The sequence below is a fragment of the Heterodontus francisci genome, chromosome 8 (assembly GCF_036365525.1).
Source record: "Heterodontus francisci isolate sHetFra1 chromosome 8, sHetFra1.hap1, whole genome shotgun sequence".
NCBI classification, from domain to species: Eukaryota; Metazoa; Chordata; class Chondrichthyes; order Heterodontiformes; family Heterodontidae; genus Heterodontus; species Heterodontus francisci.
The window spans coordinates 28,413,610-28,434,852 of NC_090378.1; the positions used below are offsets into that span (position 1 = coordinate 28,413,610).

Consider the following 21,243-nt stretch of genomic DNA (forward strand, 5'->3'; position numbering starts at 1 on the left):
AGTATAACTGTGTTAGGCTGTTGCTTGACTAGTCTGTGGGACTGCGCTCCCAATTTTGGCACAAGCCCCCAGATCTTAGTAAGGAGGACTTTGTAGGGTCAACAGGGCTGGGTTTTCTGTTGTCGTTTCCGGTGCCTGGGTCGATGCTGGGTGGACCATCCAGCTTCATTCCTTTTCTGAAGCTTTGTAAGCGGTTTGATACAACTGAGTAGCTTGCTATGCCATTTCAGAGGGCATTTAAGAGTCAACCACATTGCTGTGGATCTGGAGTCACATTTAGGCCAGACCAGGTAAGGACAGCAGATTTCCTTCCCTGAAGGACGTAAATGAAATAGATGGGTTTTCATGACGTGATCACCACGAGACTAGCTTTTTTCATTCCAGATTTATTAATTGAATTCAAATTCCACCATCTGCTGTGGTGGGATTCGAATCTATATCCCCAGAGCATTAGCCTGAGTCTCAGGGTTATTAGTCTAGTGACATTACCACTATGCCACCACCTCTCAAATAAAAAGCTTGATCAGAGTAAATGGCCCATTGCTATTGTTTAAATTTCTAGTGAAGTTTTTTAGTCTCATGCTCTTTTAGCTAAAAATAGCAGTCATTCCCATGAATTAAATGCATTTAGAGAGTTTTGTATAGAAGCTCTAAGATTTGTTTTTCCTATTTAAGTGTGAAACTAGGTGTCAAAATAAAACTTTAATAGTACTGTAATTCATTGTGGATGAGAACTGTATAACTCTGTGAATGTAACCATTTTAATTTTCTTTTTGCTTAGCCATTGCCAGAGAAATTTGTAATGAGAGGAATGGTGGAACGCTTTAATGAAGATTTCGTAGCAATGCGGCAGAAGGCACTACATAAGTTTTTAAACAGAATTGCTGACCATCCTATACTCTCTTTTAATGAGGACTTCAAAATATTTCTAACTGTACAGGCATGGGTAAAATCTATTCATATATATCCATTATAGTAGCAAAAATAAGAAATGTGTAACTATGTGCTTTAACACAGATTACATGTGGAGGTTGATTTTTAATATGGAAAGTCATTAGAAATTATTGTCCAATAAAGTACATCAACATCATATGTTTTCAATATATCAAGCAATATTCAATTTTAATACTTGCCAAATGCAGTTGTTTTTCAGAGTAGCGAGTCTATTCTGAGATTCGTTTGGATTTCATGATATGACTATTTTTCTACAGTGCTGACACTTCCTACCCTTCAAATGTTCAGTGTCATTGTGTTGGAAGCACATTCCCAGTTATATGAACGTACAAAAAAATTATAAACACTAAAAGAGTTAGTGGTCCATCTAGGTCAGGCAGTATCTGTGGAGAGAGAAACAGATTTAACGTTTCGGGTCTGTGATCTTTCATCAGAACACCGGGTTCTGATGAAAGGTCACAGACCTTAACCGTTAACTCAGCTTCTCTCCACAGATGCTTCCTGACCTGCTGAGTATTTCCAACACTGTCTGCTTTTATTTCAGATTTCCAGCATCTGCAGTATTTTGCTTTTATTATACTGGTCCACCCAGCCTGTCCTACACAAATGTAATGTCTTGTGCATATACTTCCCCACCCACCTGCAATGTAATCTCTCGAGGCAGAAAAACAAAGAAAATTTCGAAATTCCTCTCTGACCCCTTTGGGTGATTTAAAAACTAGTCAGAAGTCCACCCCATCCCTGATTAATATGGTACAGTATCTGCCTCTTGTAGGAGGTGGTCTTCATCCTGAGTAGAAACTGGCTTAGCCTTTGTTTGCAGGAACTCAATGAATCAGCATTCACTATGCCAGCCGGCACATCCACTATTCCCTAGGGAAAAGAACTACCGCCTAACTCTAATCTATTTCTTGTCTTGCATTACTTGAGATTGTGAGCCCTGGTCCTCCTAACTTATTTAATTAAAACAAATGGTCTACGCAAGCACAGTGTAGTCCTTTTATCATCCTATAAGCTTCTATCAAATCAACAAGCTGTTTACGCTTCTCAAATGTAGAGATCTATCCCTTTTAACCTATCTAGGTAACTATGATCTTTTAAACTGAGTTAATTTTGTGGTTCTTCTTTGCCCTTTCCGAAGCATTAGTATCATCCGTGTCAGGAGACCAAAACTAGATATCTTCTAGTTTGAGGCTTTGCCAAGTTCTTGTACAAGGACAAAACAGTGTGCTTTATATTGTAGTGTACTGTCCTGTAAATAAACCCTAGCTATTGCTTCACAGCATTGGTCATGACCTTTGAGATCTGTGCACTAGTGCACCTCAATCTCTTTCTTTACTGGCTTTCGTTATTTTCCCTGAGGGGAGTATGTATAGTCAGCATTTTCCTGCCTGTATGCATAACACTGCATTGGTCTAAGTTAAATATTGTTGTCAATCCTGTCGGAGATGTTTCTGACCTGAAACATTAACTCTGCTTCTCTCTGCACAGATGCTGCCAGACCTGCTGAGTATTTCCAACATTTCTTGTTTTTATTGTTGTCAGTCCCCTGTGCATCTAGATCTGCTGTAGAATTCAAGCATTTTCTGCAGTCGGTACTCTCACTCATACCTTAGTTGCATCTGCAAACTTACAGAACACATCCCTAATACTAACATCTGGCTCGTTAATGAAAATAGTAAATAGCAGCAATCCTAACACAGATCTCTACTGGACACTACTGGTGACTGGTCTTCAGTCTGATTCAAATCCATCTACAACCACTTCCAACCTTGAGATTTCAGCCAATTCTCAATCCAGCACAGTAGACTGAACTCTTGGATAATATTGGCCATCTTGTATAGAAGCTTTTTATGTGATATCAAAAGTGTTTTGAAAGACTAGGTTGACTGTCTCTACTGGGTTTCCCTATTTACTATCTTGGTGACTTCTTAGATTACACAATGAAATTCATAAGATATGACCACCTTTTTTTCTGAAGCAATGTTGGGTGTCCCTCTCTGTCTGAGTAGACGTATGTTGCATTCCTAATCTTCCGTATTGCCCAGACCCAGATTTTTTTTTCATTCCTGGGATATGACCGTTGCTGGCAAGGCCAACCCTAATTGCCCTTGAAAAGTTAATGGTGAGCCATCTTGAACAGTTGCAGTCCGTGTGGTTTAGGTGCATCCACAGTGCTGGTTGGAAGGGAGTTCCAGGTTTTGACCCAGTGGCAGTGGAGGAACAGCGATATAGTTCCAAGTCAGGATGGCTTGAGGCTTGGAGGCGAACTTGCAGGTGTTGGTGTTCCCTTGCATTTGCTGCTCTTTACCTTCTAGGCGATCGAGGCTGCAGGTTTGGAAGGTGCTGTCACAGGAGCCTTATCAAGTTGCTGTAGTGCACCTTGTAGCTGATACACATATCTGTCACTGTGCACCCGTGATGCAGGGAGCGAATGTTTAAGGTGGTAGATGGGATGCCGATTGAGCTTCTTGAGTGTTCTTGGAGCTGCACTCATCCAGGCAAGTGGAAAGTATTCCATTACACTCCTGACTTGTGCCTTGTAGGTGCTGAACAGGCTTTGAGGAGTCAGGAGGTGAGTTGCTCATTGCAGAATTCCCAGCTCTGGTCTGGTTAAGTTTCTGGTCAGTGATGATGTTGTGACCCCCAGGGGGTGGATTGTGGGGGTTGAGTGATGGTAATGCCTTTGACTGTCGGGGGGAGGTGTCTAGACTCTTGTTGGACATGATCATTGTCTGGCATTTGTATGGCATGAATGTTACTTGCGACTTAGCCCAAGCCTGATGATGTCCAGGTCGTGCTGAGTGTGGGCACAGAGTGTTTTCGTATCTGAGGAGTTGTGAATGGTACTGGTGACTGCCATCATCTGCAAACATTCCATCTTCTGACCTTATGATGAAGGGAAGGTAATTGAAGCAGCTGAAGATGGTTCGGCCGAGGGCACCACCCTGAGGAACTCCTGCAGTGATGTCCTGGGGCTGAGATGATGGCCTCCAACAACCACAACCATTTTCCTTTGCGCTAGGTATGACGCCAACAAGTTGAGAGTTTCCCTCCCCCTGCCTTGATTCCATTGAATTCAGTTTTGCTAGGGCACCTTGATGCCACACTTGGTCAAATACTGCTTTGAGGTCAAGGGCAATCACTCAACTCACCTTCGAGTTCAGCTCATTTGGACATGGTTATAATGAGGTCAGAAGCCAAGTGTCCCTAGTGGAATCCAAACTGAGCATCGGTGAGCAGGTTATTGCTGGGTAAGCACTGCTTAATAGCACTGTCAATGACATCTTCCATAGCTTTTCAGATGATTGAGTGTCGACTGATGGAATGGTAATTGGCCGGATTGGATTTGTCTTGCTTTTTTGTAGAGAGGACATACCTGGGCAATTTTCCACATTGTCAGCTAGATGCCAGTGTTGTAGCTGTAGTGGAACAGCTTGGCTAGGGTCACGGCTAGTTCTGGAGCACAAGTCTGCAGTGCTACAGCTGGGATGTTGTCAGGGCCCATAGCCTTTGGTGTATTCAGTGCCTTCAGCCGTTTCTTGATATCACATGGAGTGAATCGAATTGTCTGAAGTCTGGCATCTGTGCTGGTGGGGACCTCGGGGAAATCCAGATGGATCTTCCACTCAGAACTTCTAGCTGAAGATGGTTGCAAGTGCTTCAGTTTTGTCTGTTGCATTGACATGTTGGACTCCGCCATCATTGAGGGTGGGGATATTTGTGGAATGCTGATCCTGCTGTTTAGCATGCTTGTAATCCTGTGTTGTAGCTTCACTAGGTTGGCATATCATTTTTAGATGTGCCTGGTGCTGCTCCTGGCATACTTTCCATTCCTCAATTAACCTTTTTTTTCGCTCATGGGATGTGGACGTAGCTAGCTAGGCCAGCATTTATTCCCCATTCCTATTTGCCCTTGAGAAGGTGATAGTGAGCTGCCGTCTTGAACTGCTGCAGTATTTGGGGTGCAGGTACACCAACAGTGCTGTTCGGAAGGGAGTTCCAGGATTTTGACCCAGTGACATTGAAGGAACAGCATTATAGTTCCAAGACAGAATGGTGTGTGGCTTGGAGGGGAACTTGCAGGTGGTGGTGCTCCCATGCATTTGCTGCCCTTGTCCTTCTAGTTGGTAGAGGTCGCGAGTTTGGAAGGTGCTGTTGAAGGAGCCTTGGTAAGTTGCTGCAGTGCATCTTGCAGGTGGCAAACGCTGCTGTCACTGCATTGGTGGTGAAGGGAGTGAATGTTGAAGGTGGTGGATGGGGCGCTAATCAAGCGGGCTGCTTCGTCCTGAATGGTGTTGAGCTTCTTGAATGTTGTTGGAGCAGCACCCATCCGAGCAAGTGGAGAGCATTCCATCACACTCCTGACTTGTGCCTTGTAAATGAATAGGCTTTGGGGAGACAGGAGGTGAATTGCTCACCGCAGAATTCCCAGCCTCCGACCTGCTCTTGTAGCCGTAGCATTTATGTGGCTGATCCAGTGCAGTTTCTGGTCAGTGGTGACCCCCAGGATGTTAGTGGGAGATTTAGCAATGGTAATGCCATTGGACATCAAGGGGAGGCGGTTAGATTCTCTCACTTGAGATTGTCATTACTTGGCACTTGTGTGGCACAAATGTTACTTGCTACTCATCAGCCTCAGCCTGGATGTTGTCAAGGTCTTGCTGCATCTGGACATGGGCTGCTTCAGTATCTGAGGAGTTGCGAATGGTGCTGGACATTGTGCAATCATCAGCGAACATCCCCACTTCCGACTTCTGTTACATGTTGGCTCAAGAAGTTTTTTGTATTGAAGCGAGGATGAGGTAAATACATCAATGGACAGTTGAATTTGAAATAAAAAGCAGTAACAAAGTCAGGAGCTTTATATTATCCCATAACTTTAAAATTGATGAGCAAGCCTCATAACAGAAATGAAAAATGTAGTTTTTTGATAAATTCAAGCTATAGTGATCCATGGTTGTTAAATTTAAAGGTAATGAAATTTTGTGGCACTGATTTTGCCATATATGGATTTTTCTGTTCTACTTTGAATGCTTAATGAAAGGAATATGAAAATTTAGAATAATTAGGACCCCCCCCAATAATTTTCAATTTAGTTAGTATGCGATCACTGTAGAAGGCATGTCATTTTCATAGATATCTGAACTAGATGTCTGAATCTGGTGCTAAAGCACTTGCATCCCGCTTTTCTCAACTATAACAAAGGAACATATTTGCAACCCCAATTTGGGCCCTGAGATGAGCAGTGAGTGCTTTAGAACCTTTAAAGTGAGCAATGTAGGTAATCCAAAGGTACTTTTCTGGGAAAGGATGTGGAAGGAGTGAATCAAATGGAGACCCAAGCATAAAAGTTTAGACCATATGGATGAAAGTCCTCCAAAATCCAGACCTCTGGTAAATGTTAGGTTTATTCATTCTAACAAGCTTTCATCACATTAATGTAGAAGGCAATAGAAGAACATTGTGTCATATTCAAACCATGACAAAGACAGCCAGTGTGTTTCTATTCTAAATGGACATGTCCATGCCAAAATAAAAGTAAAAGATTTGCACCCTGTATTTTCCCCTTGTGATATTTACTAGCCACATGCCCACTTGTAGGTCACTATCTGTGCTGCTCTTGGCTGGCTGTAGTGGTCTAATGAAAGCACAATACAATATTTTTTTTAATCCACCCCTCCTTGCTTTACAATGATGCTTGACTGTGTGCACTTCTCTACAGTATACCAGAGCTGATGAATTCAACAAAATTGAAACTTGGTGTTCCATCCTGCAGTTGATATTGTATACTGCATATTGGTTCTCCAGACGCAATTATCATGCTGTGGTACCTTTTCTGAACTGATGGTAAATTCTGAATAGAATCGGCTAAAACCTAAGCCCAATTTCCTTAGTAAAAATGTTTCTAGAATCATGCAAAGCTGCAACAACCTCCTCCCCAAAAATGGAGGGAAAAGAAAGGGAAATTGAGGTTTTTTTCAAAATGTATGGTAATGAAGGAGATAAGACAATTTCTTTGTTACTTCACTGGTTTGTTGCCCTTAAAAAGGACATGAATGTAGCAGCTCATTGTTCTTAAATTCAGTGATTCTGCGACACTGCAGCTTTAGCATTTCTGGTTTGTATAAGATTTTACAGCACAGAAAGAGGCTCTTTGCTCTGAAAGAGCTGTACATTTAGCCCAATCTCATTGCCCTTTCTCCATATGCTTTTTAAGTTCTTTTTTTGAATATTTATCCGGTTCCCTTTTACATCTATTAAGGATTCTGACTCCGCTACTATATCTGATGGAACATTTCACATCCCTGACAACCCTCTGCAAACATATATTGACCTTTGCTGTCAATCTTTTAGTGGTCTTCAATATATACACTCTTGTTACTGACTTACCAGCCAGTGGAAATCGCTTTTTCTCCTGGTTTACTCCATTAAAATCTCAATTTTGAACATCTGTCAGATCTGCGTGTAACCATCTTTGTTCCAATGAAAATAGCCCCAGTTTCGCTAGTCTCTCCTCATAACTAAAGCATCTCATTCCTGATATCATCGGGCATCTCTTCTGTATAATCTCCATGGCCTTAAGATGCACAAAACTGGATGCAGTATTCTAACTGCAGCCTAAGTAACAATTTGTAGAATAGCATTTCCTTGGATCCATTTGCTACTTTAGTTTTATCGTTTTCCCACTTTCGATAATTTTGTATCTCAGCTCCGAGTCTCTGCTCCTCGACTTTCAAAGATTTATCACTGAGTGTATATAGCTTTTTCTTTTGTCTTTCTCCTAAAATGTATCACCTTGCATGTCCCAACCTAAATTTCGTTCAGCATCCATCTGCCATGTGGCCCCTAAACCCAAGTCCAGATCATCAGTAAATTTTGGTATTCGGAAAGTGTTTGGAATAGAGTTTAAGGCTGTGACTAGGCCTTGTGATTCATTTTATATTACCTAAGGACTAAGATGATTCACAGAGTTGATAGTTTCTCTCTGTCCATCCTATTTCCTCTGGTGGGGCAATTCAGGATAAGGGCACATAACCTTAAAATTAGCACTAGGCCATTCATTGATGTCAGGAAGCATTTCTTCATACAAAAGTTAGTGAAAATATGGAATTCTCCCCAAAAAGCTGTTGAAGTGAGGTAAATTGAAAATTTGAAAACTGAGATTTAATTTTTCTTGGGTAAAAGTGTTAAGGGTTATGGAACTAAGGCAGATAGATTAAAATGCATGATCTAATTGAATGGCTTGAGGGGCTGAATGATCTACTCATTCCTGTGTCCTTATTTCATCCATAGCTTTACTACATAATTTCATTTGGGTATACCATGTATGTAGTATATAATTTTCTTTTTCGGTTGATCACTTTTTAAAAATTGTTTTAATGTAGGAATTGGCATCTCATAAGAAACTTGGCCCAGGATTCATCAGTAAAATGGGAGGAACAGTCAGGGCTGTTGCTAGCACAGTTAGAAGTGTTAAGAATCGACCTGACGAATTCACATCCATGGGCAACTATGTGGATGTTTTCCGTCTCAAAATGGGAACATTGGATAAAATTAGCCAAAGGATTTTAAAGGAACTGAAAGGTTGGTACTGCAATTAATTAGTCTTTTTACTGCACCTTAAATAATCATGCATCACAAAAATGTATTTGATAACACTTTCTCTCAATTTTTAATATGAAGTGATTGCTTACAACTTGTGCTTACACTATGCCAGCAACAAATTCGTACATGTATGTTGCATGCATAATTTGGTCCTGATCAGACTCACTACAAATAGTCCTCTTGACACCTCCAGAATCAATCATGCTGCATGCGCGTGTTGGACCCTCTTGTCAATTTCAGCAGTCACTGCCATCAGCAGCCTTGGGAACAATTGCATCCTTTTAAATCATAGAAAGTTTAAGGCACAGAAAGAGGCCACTTGTCCCATTGCGTCTGTGCTGGCCGAGAAACGATCCACCTATTCTAATCCCACCTTCCAGCATTTGGTTCGTAGCCCTGCAGATTGCGGCACTCGAGGTGCATATCCAGACTTCTTTTGAATGAGTTGAGGGTTTCTGCCTCAACTACTGTTTCAGGCAGTGAGTTCCAGACCCCCACCACTCTGGTTGAAAAAGTGTTTCCTCATCTCTTCTGTAATTTTTATACCAATCATTTTAAATCTATGCCCCTTTGTCACTGACCCCTCTGCTAAGGTGAATAGACCTTTCACCTCCACTCTAACCAGGCCCCTCAAAATTTTGTGCATTTCAATCAGATCTCCCCTCAGTCTTCTGGGAGAACAACCCCAGCCTGTTCAATCTTTCCGCATAGCTGTTTTTACTGTCCTGGCAAATCTGCTTTGTACCCCCTCACGTACAATTGCATTCTTTCTGTAATGAGGTGACCAGAACTGCACACAATACTCAAGTTGTGGCCTAACCAATGAGTTATACAGTTCCAGCATAACCTCCCTGCTCTTATATTCTATACCTCAGCTTCTTAAGGAAAGGATTCCACATGCTGCCTTAACCACCTTATCGACCTATCCTGCCACCTTCAGGGATCTGTGGACATTTACTCCAAGGTCCCTCACTTCCTTTAAACTTCAGTATTTTCCCATTAATCGTATATTCCTTTGCCTTGTTTGACCTCCCCAAATGCATAACCTCACACTTCTCCAGGTTGAATTTCATTTGCCACTTTTTCTGCCCATCTGACCAGACCATCAATATCTTCCTGTAGCCTACAGCTATCCTCCTTGCTATCTACCACATGGCCAATCTTTGTGTCGTCTGCAAGCTCCTTGATCGTGCCCCCTACATTTATGTCCAACTTATTATATACCACAAAAAGCAGGGACCCAGTACTGAGCCCTGTGGAACGCCAATGTAAACGGCCCTCCAGTTGCTAAAACACCCATCAACAATTACCTTTTGTTTCCTGCCACTGAGCCAATTTTGTATCCACCTTGCTGCATTTCCCTGGATCCCATGGGATTTTATTTTTTTAGTCAATCTGCCATATGGGACCTTGTCATAAGAACAAAGAAAATTAAGCCTTGCTAAAAATCCATGTAGGCCACATCAACTGCACTACCCTCATCTACCTTCCTTGTTACTTCAAATAATTCAATCAAGTTGGCCAAACAAGATAAATAAGTGACTAATTGGCTTAATACATGTCAAAAATGTAATTGCATTGTTTGTGTGTGACATTAGCTGTTACATTAGTTAGGGGTCAACATTCACAGATCAAATGATTAAAAAAAAAAGTAAAATATGGCATGTGTGATCCTAGGTCCGTAAAAGAGTAACAATTACCTTCAAAAAGGGGAGTGCAATGTACATATAACTCAGCTACATTATAATTTTTGTTGCCCTTTAAAAATGCCCAATTTTTAAAGATCGTTTCTTTTTGGAAGCCATATTGCACCATGTATCCTATAATTTGTCAAATAATTTAAATCATAGATATCTCCAAGCAACTAGCAAAAACAATATGAATGATTAGCAGGAAGTGCTATTTCATTAGAGTGAGATGGGCAGTGTTGGCCTTTCTTTGTTGTTTTCCTCCCCTTTTGTAAAACTCATGCAATCTTTGTTAACTATACACATTTCTCCTTTCTGAATGTGATATGAATTTGCTGAAGGAAGGAATGCAGCACTTGTCTCACGATGTTAGGGTAACATCACACACTATATTTACTGCAGTATCACATCTAGTATGCAGATTGCTACAGGAGTTTGTTGACCTCTTAACCTTAATCTAAATGTTTAAATATCTTCCGAAGTATGTGTGTGAGAGATGCATCATCTAAGTTTTAGTTTTTGCTCTGCTACTGCAGAGCAGGATGAGCAGGTAGGAAGAAACTGGGAAGTTTTAATTCTTGTACAGAGTTTGTGTCTGAGTGATGGATGGATAGATTGATAGACCATGGGAATTAAAATTTTCATACTGATTCTGTGGAATTTTTATACCCGGAAATTACTTCTAAAAACTGGGCAGAAAATTGACAAATAATTGAGACATGAGCAGCAAGGAAAACATAATTTTTCAACATGTTAATAGTTGAAACTATTGAATAATAGTTGAGCTAATTGCTGATTCATTTTATTTTGTGTTACTGATTAGACTAATAGTTGAGCTGGGACCATAGCAGATGTTTTATGAAGTAATGCTGACCATACAGTGCAGTAGGACCCTGTTCAGGAGCTAGTTATTGGACTTGATGGGAAAGTATCTCCTTGGGCAGTGGTACCTAGTTTCAGCAACATATATAAGTCCACTGTAAAGCAAGGGAACAAAAAAAAACTATTCATGTAACTAACTAGGGGAAAAGGATTTGGGGAGAGATTAAACAAACATCTTGAGGAAAAATTGCAAATCCATCATTGGTACTGGAACAAAATTCATTTTGTAACAAATATTTGCAATTAAGTGGCTGGGAGCAGGTGAGGGAAAAACAATTACTTTGTAGCAACTTTTGTAAAGCATTAGGTGAATAGTATTACAAATGTTACATTTGAGAGTCCTATATCTTTCAGTATTTGTAAGGTATATAATACTTTTACTACAAGTCGGCCATGAATTTTTCCAGTAAATTTTCCGTATTTCAAATTAATGTCACATTTCGGTTGCCAAAGAACAGCAGTAAACATCAAAAAGATGTCCCAAACATCCTGAGCAAAGCTGCTAGAGAACTAATATAAAAAATGTTATGCATAGCACCCTTCACGTAGCACCATAAAAATCTAATACCATTCTGGTTGGCTCCAGATAATTAAAAAAAAAATTACTATGATCAGTTTGCTTCACTGTGTTCTCAATTTCTTATTGTGCCCTCCAATGCCAGAGAAGAGCCAGTGGTTGTCATAATCATTCCGCAAATTTAAAACTGCTAAACAAGTTTGAAATTATGCTGATACCCTCTGGACATGAGGTTGATTTTATAATAAAATGTTAGTTATCTTTAGAATGGAAGCATAAATTTTTTTAAAAGCCTTGCCCAGAAAAACAAAGCTGCGTTTGCTGACAACTAGCACATGCGCAAATGCAGCCTCTTCCACTGGAACACCATTGTCTGTGACGTTCAGGCAGCTGCCAGGATTAAAAAATGCACTGCTCTGTTTATCGCAGAAAATCAAATATAACCCGAAAATGTACTCAATGGCAGCCATCGCCGCTTCCATCCCACCCCCAACAGTCCCCGCTCCCTCCTGTCACTAAACTTCTCTCTATCGGTCCCTCCTGCACCCGTCTTCTCACTGCTGGCTCCCCGCTGCCTTTCCTCAAACACTCACTACAGCCTTGCGAGTTCCCCCTGTCCATCAGTCAGTCACTCCACATCTTGCCAGCACTCCCCGTCCCCGCTCTTTGGCTGCTTGCTTCCCATTCGCCACCTCACTCTCCGGCTGCTCGCTCCCCACTCGCCACCCCACTCTCCGGCTGCTCGCTCCCCGCACTCTTCCCCCGCTCTGATGTCGGCGGGCTGCTGCATTGTCAGGAGTCACTTTGGATAAACAATTGTGTGGGGTGGTGGTGATATAAATCAATTATCATTCACACATTCAGTCGTGATTTCGTTTAGCCTATTTCTGACAATATCATGAAATCAGAGATCCTAGTTTTCTCCTATTGTCACTAATCTATCCAATTAGGTATGTATACTTTTGGTTAGGTGCTTTCTTATGTCTGATTCTTTGAACTGTTTTTTGAGGCTGATGAGAAAGAAAGACTGAACCATTTTCTATTTTTTGGGGGTAAAGAACACTTGGCCGAGATGAAGGAATACAGTCCCATTTATACTCTGTGGTCTGGATCTGAACAAGAGCTGGCTGAGCCTTTGAAAGGAGTAGCTAGTTCTATTGAAAACTGTTGCAAGGCCATTGAAGGACTTACAATGGGCCTCACAGAGGATTTGCTTCCTGCCTTGCATGAATATGTTCTATGTGCAGAAACTCTAAAGGTAGGTTTTTTTTAAATCTCAGGGTCACAAAATGATTAGGATAAATGTGGCCAAGTTGAAGTTCAGCTTGCTGTAAGCGGATTTATTTGTACTATTCCAAGGTTGGAGCTGTAGTATGTTTAGTATTTTAGAACAAACAACAAACTGCCACTATTAGTAAAACAAAATATTGCTTTTTAGTCCATCTGCAAATTCTGCATCTGTGCATAGTATAAGAAAATAATTGGGGTTGTCAGTTTATTAAGTCTGGAGAAAATGTAGGTGAATTAATTGTGCTGATATTGGTTACTAATTATGGTGACAATAGCTTTGGAAAATAAAGTTTGCTTAAAAGTTTAATTGCAGAAAATTTTAAAGCATTATCAAACAAAATCTAATCAGTGTTTCGGTTTAATGCAGTCACAGTTTTTTTTGTTTTTGGAATATGGGTGATGCTGGCAAGGCTGCATTTATTATCCATCCCTAGTTGCCTTGACAAGATGGTAATTGGCTGCCGCCTTGAACAGCTGCAGTCCTTGTGATGGTACACCCTCCAAGGGGTTATTGACAATTATTTGTCTGCCAATTGTGTGTTAGTTCATTTCAATGGGACGAGCTACAGATGATCTATACTTAGAATTTTTAATAAAATTTATTGCATTGATACCTATAATCATTCAAGTACTTTTGCTGAAAATTAAATTTAACAAAATAGTAGGATTTTTAGTTTATTTGAATTTTACATCATCTAACAGTGCAGAATCCTTATGGAAAAATGATTTTACAAGATGTGACAGAGTCCCTTGTTTAAAAGCTGCATGGGATAGATTTATTAAGTTAAATTTCTTAACTGTTTTGAGTAAACATTATTAACATTTGAAAGTTATTAAGGTAATAGTATAGTTTGGGCAATTGGTATTTGATTTTGTGGTAAGAAATGTACACACGCTAACTTCTTGAAAATGTCAGAATAAATATGTTCAGAAGCACTTATCTAAACAGCTGAACAATACATTGGTAATGCATTTACAATAATGAAGAAAACGGTTGTAATATGTTTTGTGTTTGAGAGGTTCAATACGTTAGTCAGTGATTAACCTTATGGACAATATCATCAAGTGTGTGTTGTTTTAGGGTTTGTTAACTGTACAGATCTTGGTTGTGAACTCTTTTCTCCATTTGTGTCTATGTATCTGAGCTCCAACCTGTATGCCAGTGAGGTGTAAGGTTATAATCTAATATTTCATAGGTATTTTCTTCTGCATTTGTAGACAATTGAACTGTATTCTGCACAATTACACAATATATTGTACCCCAATTTCTGAGAATTATCATTTTACATCATATCTAGCAACTTGTGTTTGATATTTATCAAAATTGCAATCACTAGACAGTAATGTGCCCAAATTATTTAACGTGATCTTGCCTTTATTCTAATTGATGTAACAGATGGTGATAGACTCGATTCCAGTGCACAATGTATAACTACCATAGGAATCTTGAGAAGCACATTTGAGCTTTAATATCTCAAATTAATTATGATACTGAATGCATTAGCAATTACTCTACTGTTTAGATTCTTAATATGGCTCAATGTTAACTTGAGTAGAATGAAGTTATGAACTGTAAATGTGTACTCCACATTTTACTGAACCTAGTTAAATATTTGCTGTTTTCATAATGCATTTTAAATATGCTTATAATGTAATGTTCAATGCTTTTTTCCTTAGTCTGTGTTGAAGAGAAGGGACCTCATTCAGGTGGATTATGAATCACGAGTTAATGCTTTAGCTAATAAGAAAGCTGAAAGAGAAATGGTAAGTACCAAATACATGATTTTTCTGTCCCATTTTCTGAGAAAATTAATGCAAATTATTGAAGCTTATGTCATGCTAATTGGAATAATTGAATTTAAAGGTATAAATTGTATAATGGTTTAACTGAAAAATATTCGGCATACATTAGATCCGTAATTGATAAACCCAGATTTGTGCAAAAGTTAAATTATGACGTCGTGTCCCATGATATGATCTTTGATTAAAATTTCAGCTGCAGCATTCAGACTTAAGCTTTACATTTGGTGCCTTCTTGGGTAAAAACACAGAGGAAATGAAACAACAGAAGCAGCAGAAGATTGATCATGAAATTGAGGAGGTACAGTAATATGTGCTGCAGCCAACTTGAATTCCTTTAGCTTTACTTTGAGGCATCAGCATTCTGTTTCTGTCATAGACTGGCTCTTTTTGTCAGAATGTACAATTTTTCTTTCACCATTCAAACATTAATGAATCCTTTATAGTCATCACACTGTGGAGGTGGGAGGATCTTTGGGCAGTAAACCTGGAAATTTAAGCTTCTTGCTGATTTTTAACTGGTGGAGTTGGACGCGGGGTTGGGGGGGGCTGCGGAGGGAGGAGTTGGCCGCGGTGGGGAGGGAGGAGTTGGAGTTGGCTGCGGGGGGGTGAGAGGGAGGAGTAGGATGGGGTTGGGGGAGGAGCTGGACATGGCGGGGATTGGGGGAAGGAGTCTGACATGGTGGTAAGGGGAAGGAGGAGTCGGACATTGCAGGAAGCAGAAGGAACCTGAAAAAGTCAGCAGCGCCTTTCTGGAGCATGTTATGGTCAATTTATGACTAGTTTTGGGGAGAGTTCCTTTAACAGGTATTAAATCCCTCATTAGTATTTGCAATGCGCCTCATGCCTGGTCTAGGTGGCCCCCGGTATGCTTAAATGTGACTTCACCAATATGGCAATGGATGTATTTCCGGTGCCTCAGGGTATGGGACATAACTCCATAAATTGGACCTTTCTGTCTGCATTCCACAACTGAGAAACATGCAGAACAATGTACAATTTATCACCACCCCCCCCCCCACCCCCACCTAATCTTTTAGGTTACTTAAATTACTCATGTAATCTTCTAAATAATAGTAGAAGTATCTGTAGTGTAGAAGAATGTTTTTGAAAAATTGAATACAGCAACTGATTGTGTTCATAATCAAATGCTTCAAGTGATCAAGTTAAGTTTGGTGAAAAGATTTGAATTCGGAATTCTGTGGCTCAGGTCATGCTAACATCGATCTGCTTCATTAATGCAGATGGAGTAGCCATTTGTTACACACCTGAGGTCTCTGAATTGCCATTGCGCTTAATGCGGCACATTCGTGTTACTTTTCAAGGAAATTTTGGAGTAAGTTCATAAGGGGCATGAAGCTGTAATTTATGGCGTTCCAGGAAATTCTGGACCAATAAGTTTATAAGGATAGGAGCATTGTATCTTGTGATGCTAAAGTGCAGCAGTTTTAAGGACACAAGGCTTAACTGTTATACATTCCTGTGTTCCATTTTGGGAGTCAGAAAAAAACTAGCAAGAAATAACTGTTGCAGATGACCTGAAATTTTATATTTTTGCATTTGTTGCTTAATCCAGATGAAAATATATTTCCAACTCTTTTAAACTTGGTGTCACATCCATTTTTGGTTAAAATCTTCATCTAATTATTTTAAATATTTATGCTGTTTTTAGAAATTTAATATATTTCAGCTAATATTTTTTAAAGCTACTGTTAGCTAAATAAAACTACAAGCTGAGTCAGACTTGACCCTGCAGGAGCTGTTTTTCCAGAGTTATTTTGACAACTCCAACTTCTAAGGTTAATGTATTGCAGAATTTTTGAAACTGGATTTGGATTTTTTTTTCTTTCTGCTCATTAAATCTTTTGTGAGTAACTATAGCTTTTTGAGAGGGGAAAATGCAAAATTATAGCCATGTTTTTTTTTAAGCCCTCCGGTTATGGAGAGAAATTAAAATTTTAGATATTGGTGACAACATTTGCACTCTTTCCCACCCCACCCTCTGCAAAAAACTCAGCACATGAAAACCTGAATGGTTGCTGCATTGACAGTGTCTCCACAACGAAGAATGGAGATAGATGTGGTTTTTGATTTGCACAGTCCAGTTTGAGAGACCAAATTCAATTTATAAATATTGAATAGAGATTGCTGTGTGCGCCCAATATCAGAGGTGAATCTGTCCTAAGTGCTGGATAGAAATTCAAACAATCCCAAAATCTCTCGTTATGAGAATATGGTAGCATGATATGTTACTGAACTGTTGGTCCAGAGGCCTGGATAAATGATCAGGAGACATAAGTTCAGATCCCACCACAGCAGCTGGCAATTTAAATTCAGTTAATTAAATCTGGGATATAAATCTAGTATCAGTAATGATGACAATAAAACTACTGAACTGTTGTTCAAAAAGTCATCTGGTTCACGAATGTCCTTTTGGGAACTGTTACGACATAACCGCTCAAGACAAAGCCCCCAATCAAAATATAAGATTCTGGTTGCGATGGGAGCAACGCCCTGTCAATTCAGTCCCATCACTCCACAGATTGCATAACATATCACTTTAAACTTTCCAAGTTAAAGAAAGCCACAGCCGAATTGAAGAATCTATTAATCTCTGAATGAGGCAAACCAAACCAGGTATCTTTAGATATCAGCAAATTAACTGTTTATTCGGAAAAAGTTAAAAATCTTAAATACTACTAAGATAAACCAACATTTAAAAATAGTAATAACATCAATAACAAGTCCTTGCAGATTTACGCTTCCTGATGAACAGTCCTCTGATTCAAAGTCCATTCGCAATCTTCCAGGGTCCGATGAGGCAAGGAAATCCAGTTCAACATCCGAAGCATCAAACTCCTCCTCTTTCCAGCCATGACCACAGCAGATCAATAACTCGCAACCACTTTCAAATGAATCAATCTGGCTTAACGTTTAGAATTTTGAGGGGTAAAAAAGTAGTCAGTCTAAATTCACTTCCTTCAGTTTAAATTAACAGAGATCTCTTTTCAAATCATGCTGTCCCATCTGTGTGTTTGAACAGTCTGTCTCAACATAAGCCAGTTCAAAAGTCAATCACAAGATTGTATGTTCTATCCTCAGTGTCTGGTTGTACCCAAGGCAACCAAGATTCACCTTTACTCAGTAACTCCTGAGACTTGCTTGTTCTTAAAGCAGTACTGATCCTTTACTGTCCTAAAGACACACCGCATGTTTCCTGCAAAAAAAACAGGATCGTGACAGAATAAAATCTGTCCTTGCCTGAAATAATAACAAACGGTGCTGGAAAATACTCGGCAGGTCTGGCAGTATCTGGAGAGAGAAGCAAAGTTAAAGTTTCAGGTCAGTGACCTTTCACCAGATGATGAAAGACTGTTCTGATGAAAAGTCACTGACCTGAAATGTTAACTTTGCTTCTCTCTCCACAGATGCTGCCAGACTTGCTGAGTATTTTCCAGCACTTTTTGTTTTTATTTCAGATTTCCAGCATCGGCAGTATTTTGCTTTTATCTGTCCTTGTCTGGTCTGGTCTTTGTGTGAAACCAGACCCACAGCAATGTGGTTAACTCTTAACTGCCCCCAAATTGGTCTAGCAAGCCATTTTTATATTCATGAGGGTGATTCACGACCATCTTCTTGAGGCAATTTAGGGATGAACAATAAATGCTGGCTTTGCCAGTGATACACACATCCCGTGAAGAAGTTTTTAAAAAAAATCATTATTGGCTTCAATGGAATCGTGTTATTTCACAAAATCTCAGCTAGAGTAACAATTCTGTCCAAGATTTCTCAGCCAAAAATTAGTTTCAAAGAAAAATTATTTTAAATATAGGAGAGGTTCAAGGCCTATATTTCCCTGCATAGTGAGATTGACAATACACACCATAAATCTCACCATCTAGCACGCGATCTCGGCATTGATAACTTGATCCATATTTTCGTGCATTTCTAGCTGGAATACGCCGCAGCGCATTCATAGTAGTGTAGTCAATGGCCCTTGAATAATAGCACTGTTCACAGTCAGAGCTGCTTTGGTCAGTTTAAAATACAACTCTGAAGTGACTGAAGAGAGAACAAAGCATTGTGTGAGCAGATTGCGATATCTGAAAAAGTGCAATAAATAAACCAGCTGGCAGCTAAAACAGTTTTTTAACCTTAATTTGTTTTTAATGTACTGGCACTAAGCATGACTCCAGTAACTAAAAGTGATTATGGATCTTAATTAGTAGGCTACATGATCTCAATTTTAAATTGTATTGAATCTGAATGAACTCTGTTCCTTTGTGTCACAGCCCCTGGATGAACTCATTATTGAGTCTACATAAGACACGTTAGCTGTAACGACATGCTCATTTTGTGAGAAGAGTTTGTAATGTTCACCTTTATGCACACCACTTACCAAATTGTTCCCCGCAGAAAGGCTCACCTGTATATTTTAGGTACATTGTTGAAAGAAAGACCGATTTAGAAGGAAAATCAATCCATTACAATCCGCTACATCACTTATCTTTGAAATGAATGTACTGCACATCAATTTCCGGGAAAATAGTGGTGGTGGATATCAGCCTTTATTCAACACATGATTGCACTCAAAATTTTATAATATAATTGTGTAGAGAAATAGAGTAAGATAAGATAAACAAGTAGTAATGAGGAACTGTTTAATGAAATGGAAAAATAAAGGAAAATTTACATATTTCTGGTAAAGATACATCAAGTGCTTAAAATAAAGGATAAATGAAAGTGAAAGAAAGGCACTTTGAAAGACTGAAAGAGTGCAGCTTTCAATAAACATTTTATGGCTTGGAAGCAGGGCAGAACAGTTGGTGTAATTTTATGAGGGACTGTTCATAAGTTTTAGGAGGAAAGATGATGCAGAACAGTAGAAACTTAGCATCACATTCAGCAGGGGAATGGGAACCTAAATTGTAGTGCCAGTGCACAGGATGTTGAGAGTAGTGAGGTCAGGGATATGGTTACAAGGACGCAAGAGGGCACTGGCAAGCAAGAACCTGGTTTAAAGTGTGTCTATTTCAACGCCAGGAGCATCCGGAATAAGGTGGGTGAGCTTGCAGCATGGGTTGGTACCTGGGATCTCGATGTAGTGGCCATTTCGGAGACATGGGTAGAGCAGGGGCAGGAATGGATGTTGCAGATTCCGGGATTTAGATGTTTCAGTAAGAACAGAGAAGATGGTAAAAGAGGAGGGGGGGGGGCATTGTTAATCAAGGAGAGTATTACAGCGACAGAAAGGATGTTTGAGGACTCGTCTACTGAGGTAGTATGGGCCGAGGTTAGAAACAGGAGGGGTGAGGTTACCCTGTTTGGGAGTCTTTTATAGACCTCCAAATAGTTCCAGAGATGTAGAGGAAAGGATAGCGAAGATGATTCTCGACAGGTGCGAGAGTAACAGGGTAGTTGTTATGGGGGACTTTAACTTTCCAAATATCGACTGGAAATACTATAGTTCGAGTACTTTAGATGGGTCAGTTTTTGTCCAGTGTGTGCAGGAGGGTTTTCTGACACAGTATGTAGACAGGCCAACCAGGGGCGATGCCACATTGGATTTGGTACTGGGAAATGAACCCGGCCAGGTGTTAGATTTAGATGTAGGTGAGCACTTTGGTGATAGTGATCACAATTCGGTTAGGTTTACCTTAGCGATGGGCAGGGACAGGTATATACCGCAGGGCAAGAATTATAACTGGGGGAAAGGAAATTATGATGCCATTAGGCAAGATTTAGGATGCGTAGGATGGGGAAGGAAACTGCAGGGGATGGGAACAATCGAAATGTGGAGCTTATTCAAGGAGCAGCTACTGTGTGTCCTTGATAAGTATGTACCTGTGAGGCAGGGAGGAAGTTGTCGTGCGAGGGAGCCGTGGTTTACTAAAGAAGTTGAAGCGCTTGTCAAGAGGAAGAAGAAGGCTTATGTTAGGATGAGACGTGAAGGCTCAGTTAGGGCGCTTGAGAGCTACAAGCTAGCCAGGAAGGATCTAAAGGGAGAGCTAAGAAGAGCAAGGAGAGGACACGAGAAGTCATTGGTGGATCGGATCAGGGAAAACCCTAAGGCTTTCTATAGGTATATCAGGAATAAAAGAATGACTAGAGTTAGATTAGGGCCAATCAAGGATAGTAGTGGGAAGTTGTGTGTGGAATCAGAGGAGATAGGGGAAGTGTTAAATGAATATTTTGCGTCAGTATTTACAGTAGAGAAAGAAAATGTTGTTGAGAATACTGAGATTCAGACTACTAGGCTAGATGGGATTGAGGTTCACAAGGAGGAGGTGTTAGCAATTTTGGAAAGTGTGAAAATAGATAAGTCCCCTGGGCCAGATGGGATTTATCCTAGGATTCTCTGGGAAGCCAGGGAGGAGATTGCAGAGCCTTTGTCCTTGATCTTTATGTCGTCATTGTCGACAGGAATAGTGCCGGAAGACTGGAGGATAGCAAATGTTGTCCCCTTGTTCAAGAAGGGGAGTAGAGACAGCCCTGGTAATTATA

The 21,243-nt window shown here is 40.1% G+C and overlaps 1 protein-coding gene across 2 annotated transcripts in view; it reads left to right on the top strand.

The window, feature by feature from the left end:
• snx7 (sorting nexin 7) overlaps window positions 1-21,243 on the top strand; it is a 99,062-nt gene that overhangs the window by 40,363 nt on the left and 37,456 nt on the right. Inside the window, exons 4-8 of one of the 2 annotated variants that reach the window (XM_068036865.1) lie at window positions 782-940; window positions 8,343-8,541; window positions 12,708-12,907; window positions 14,617-14,703; window positions 14,936-15,040. In XM_068036865.1, the coding sequence (XP_067892966.1) occupies window positions 782-940; window positions 8,343-8,541; window positions 12,708-12,907; window positions 14,617-14,703; window positions 14,936-15,040 (750 nt within the window). Of the gene's footprint in view, window positions 1-781; window positions 947-8,342; window positions 8,542-12,707; window positions 12,908-14,616; window positions 14,704-14,935; window positions 15,041-21,243 lie in introns of both variants that reach the window. The other variant, XM_068036864.1, reaches the window with a different exon arrangement.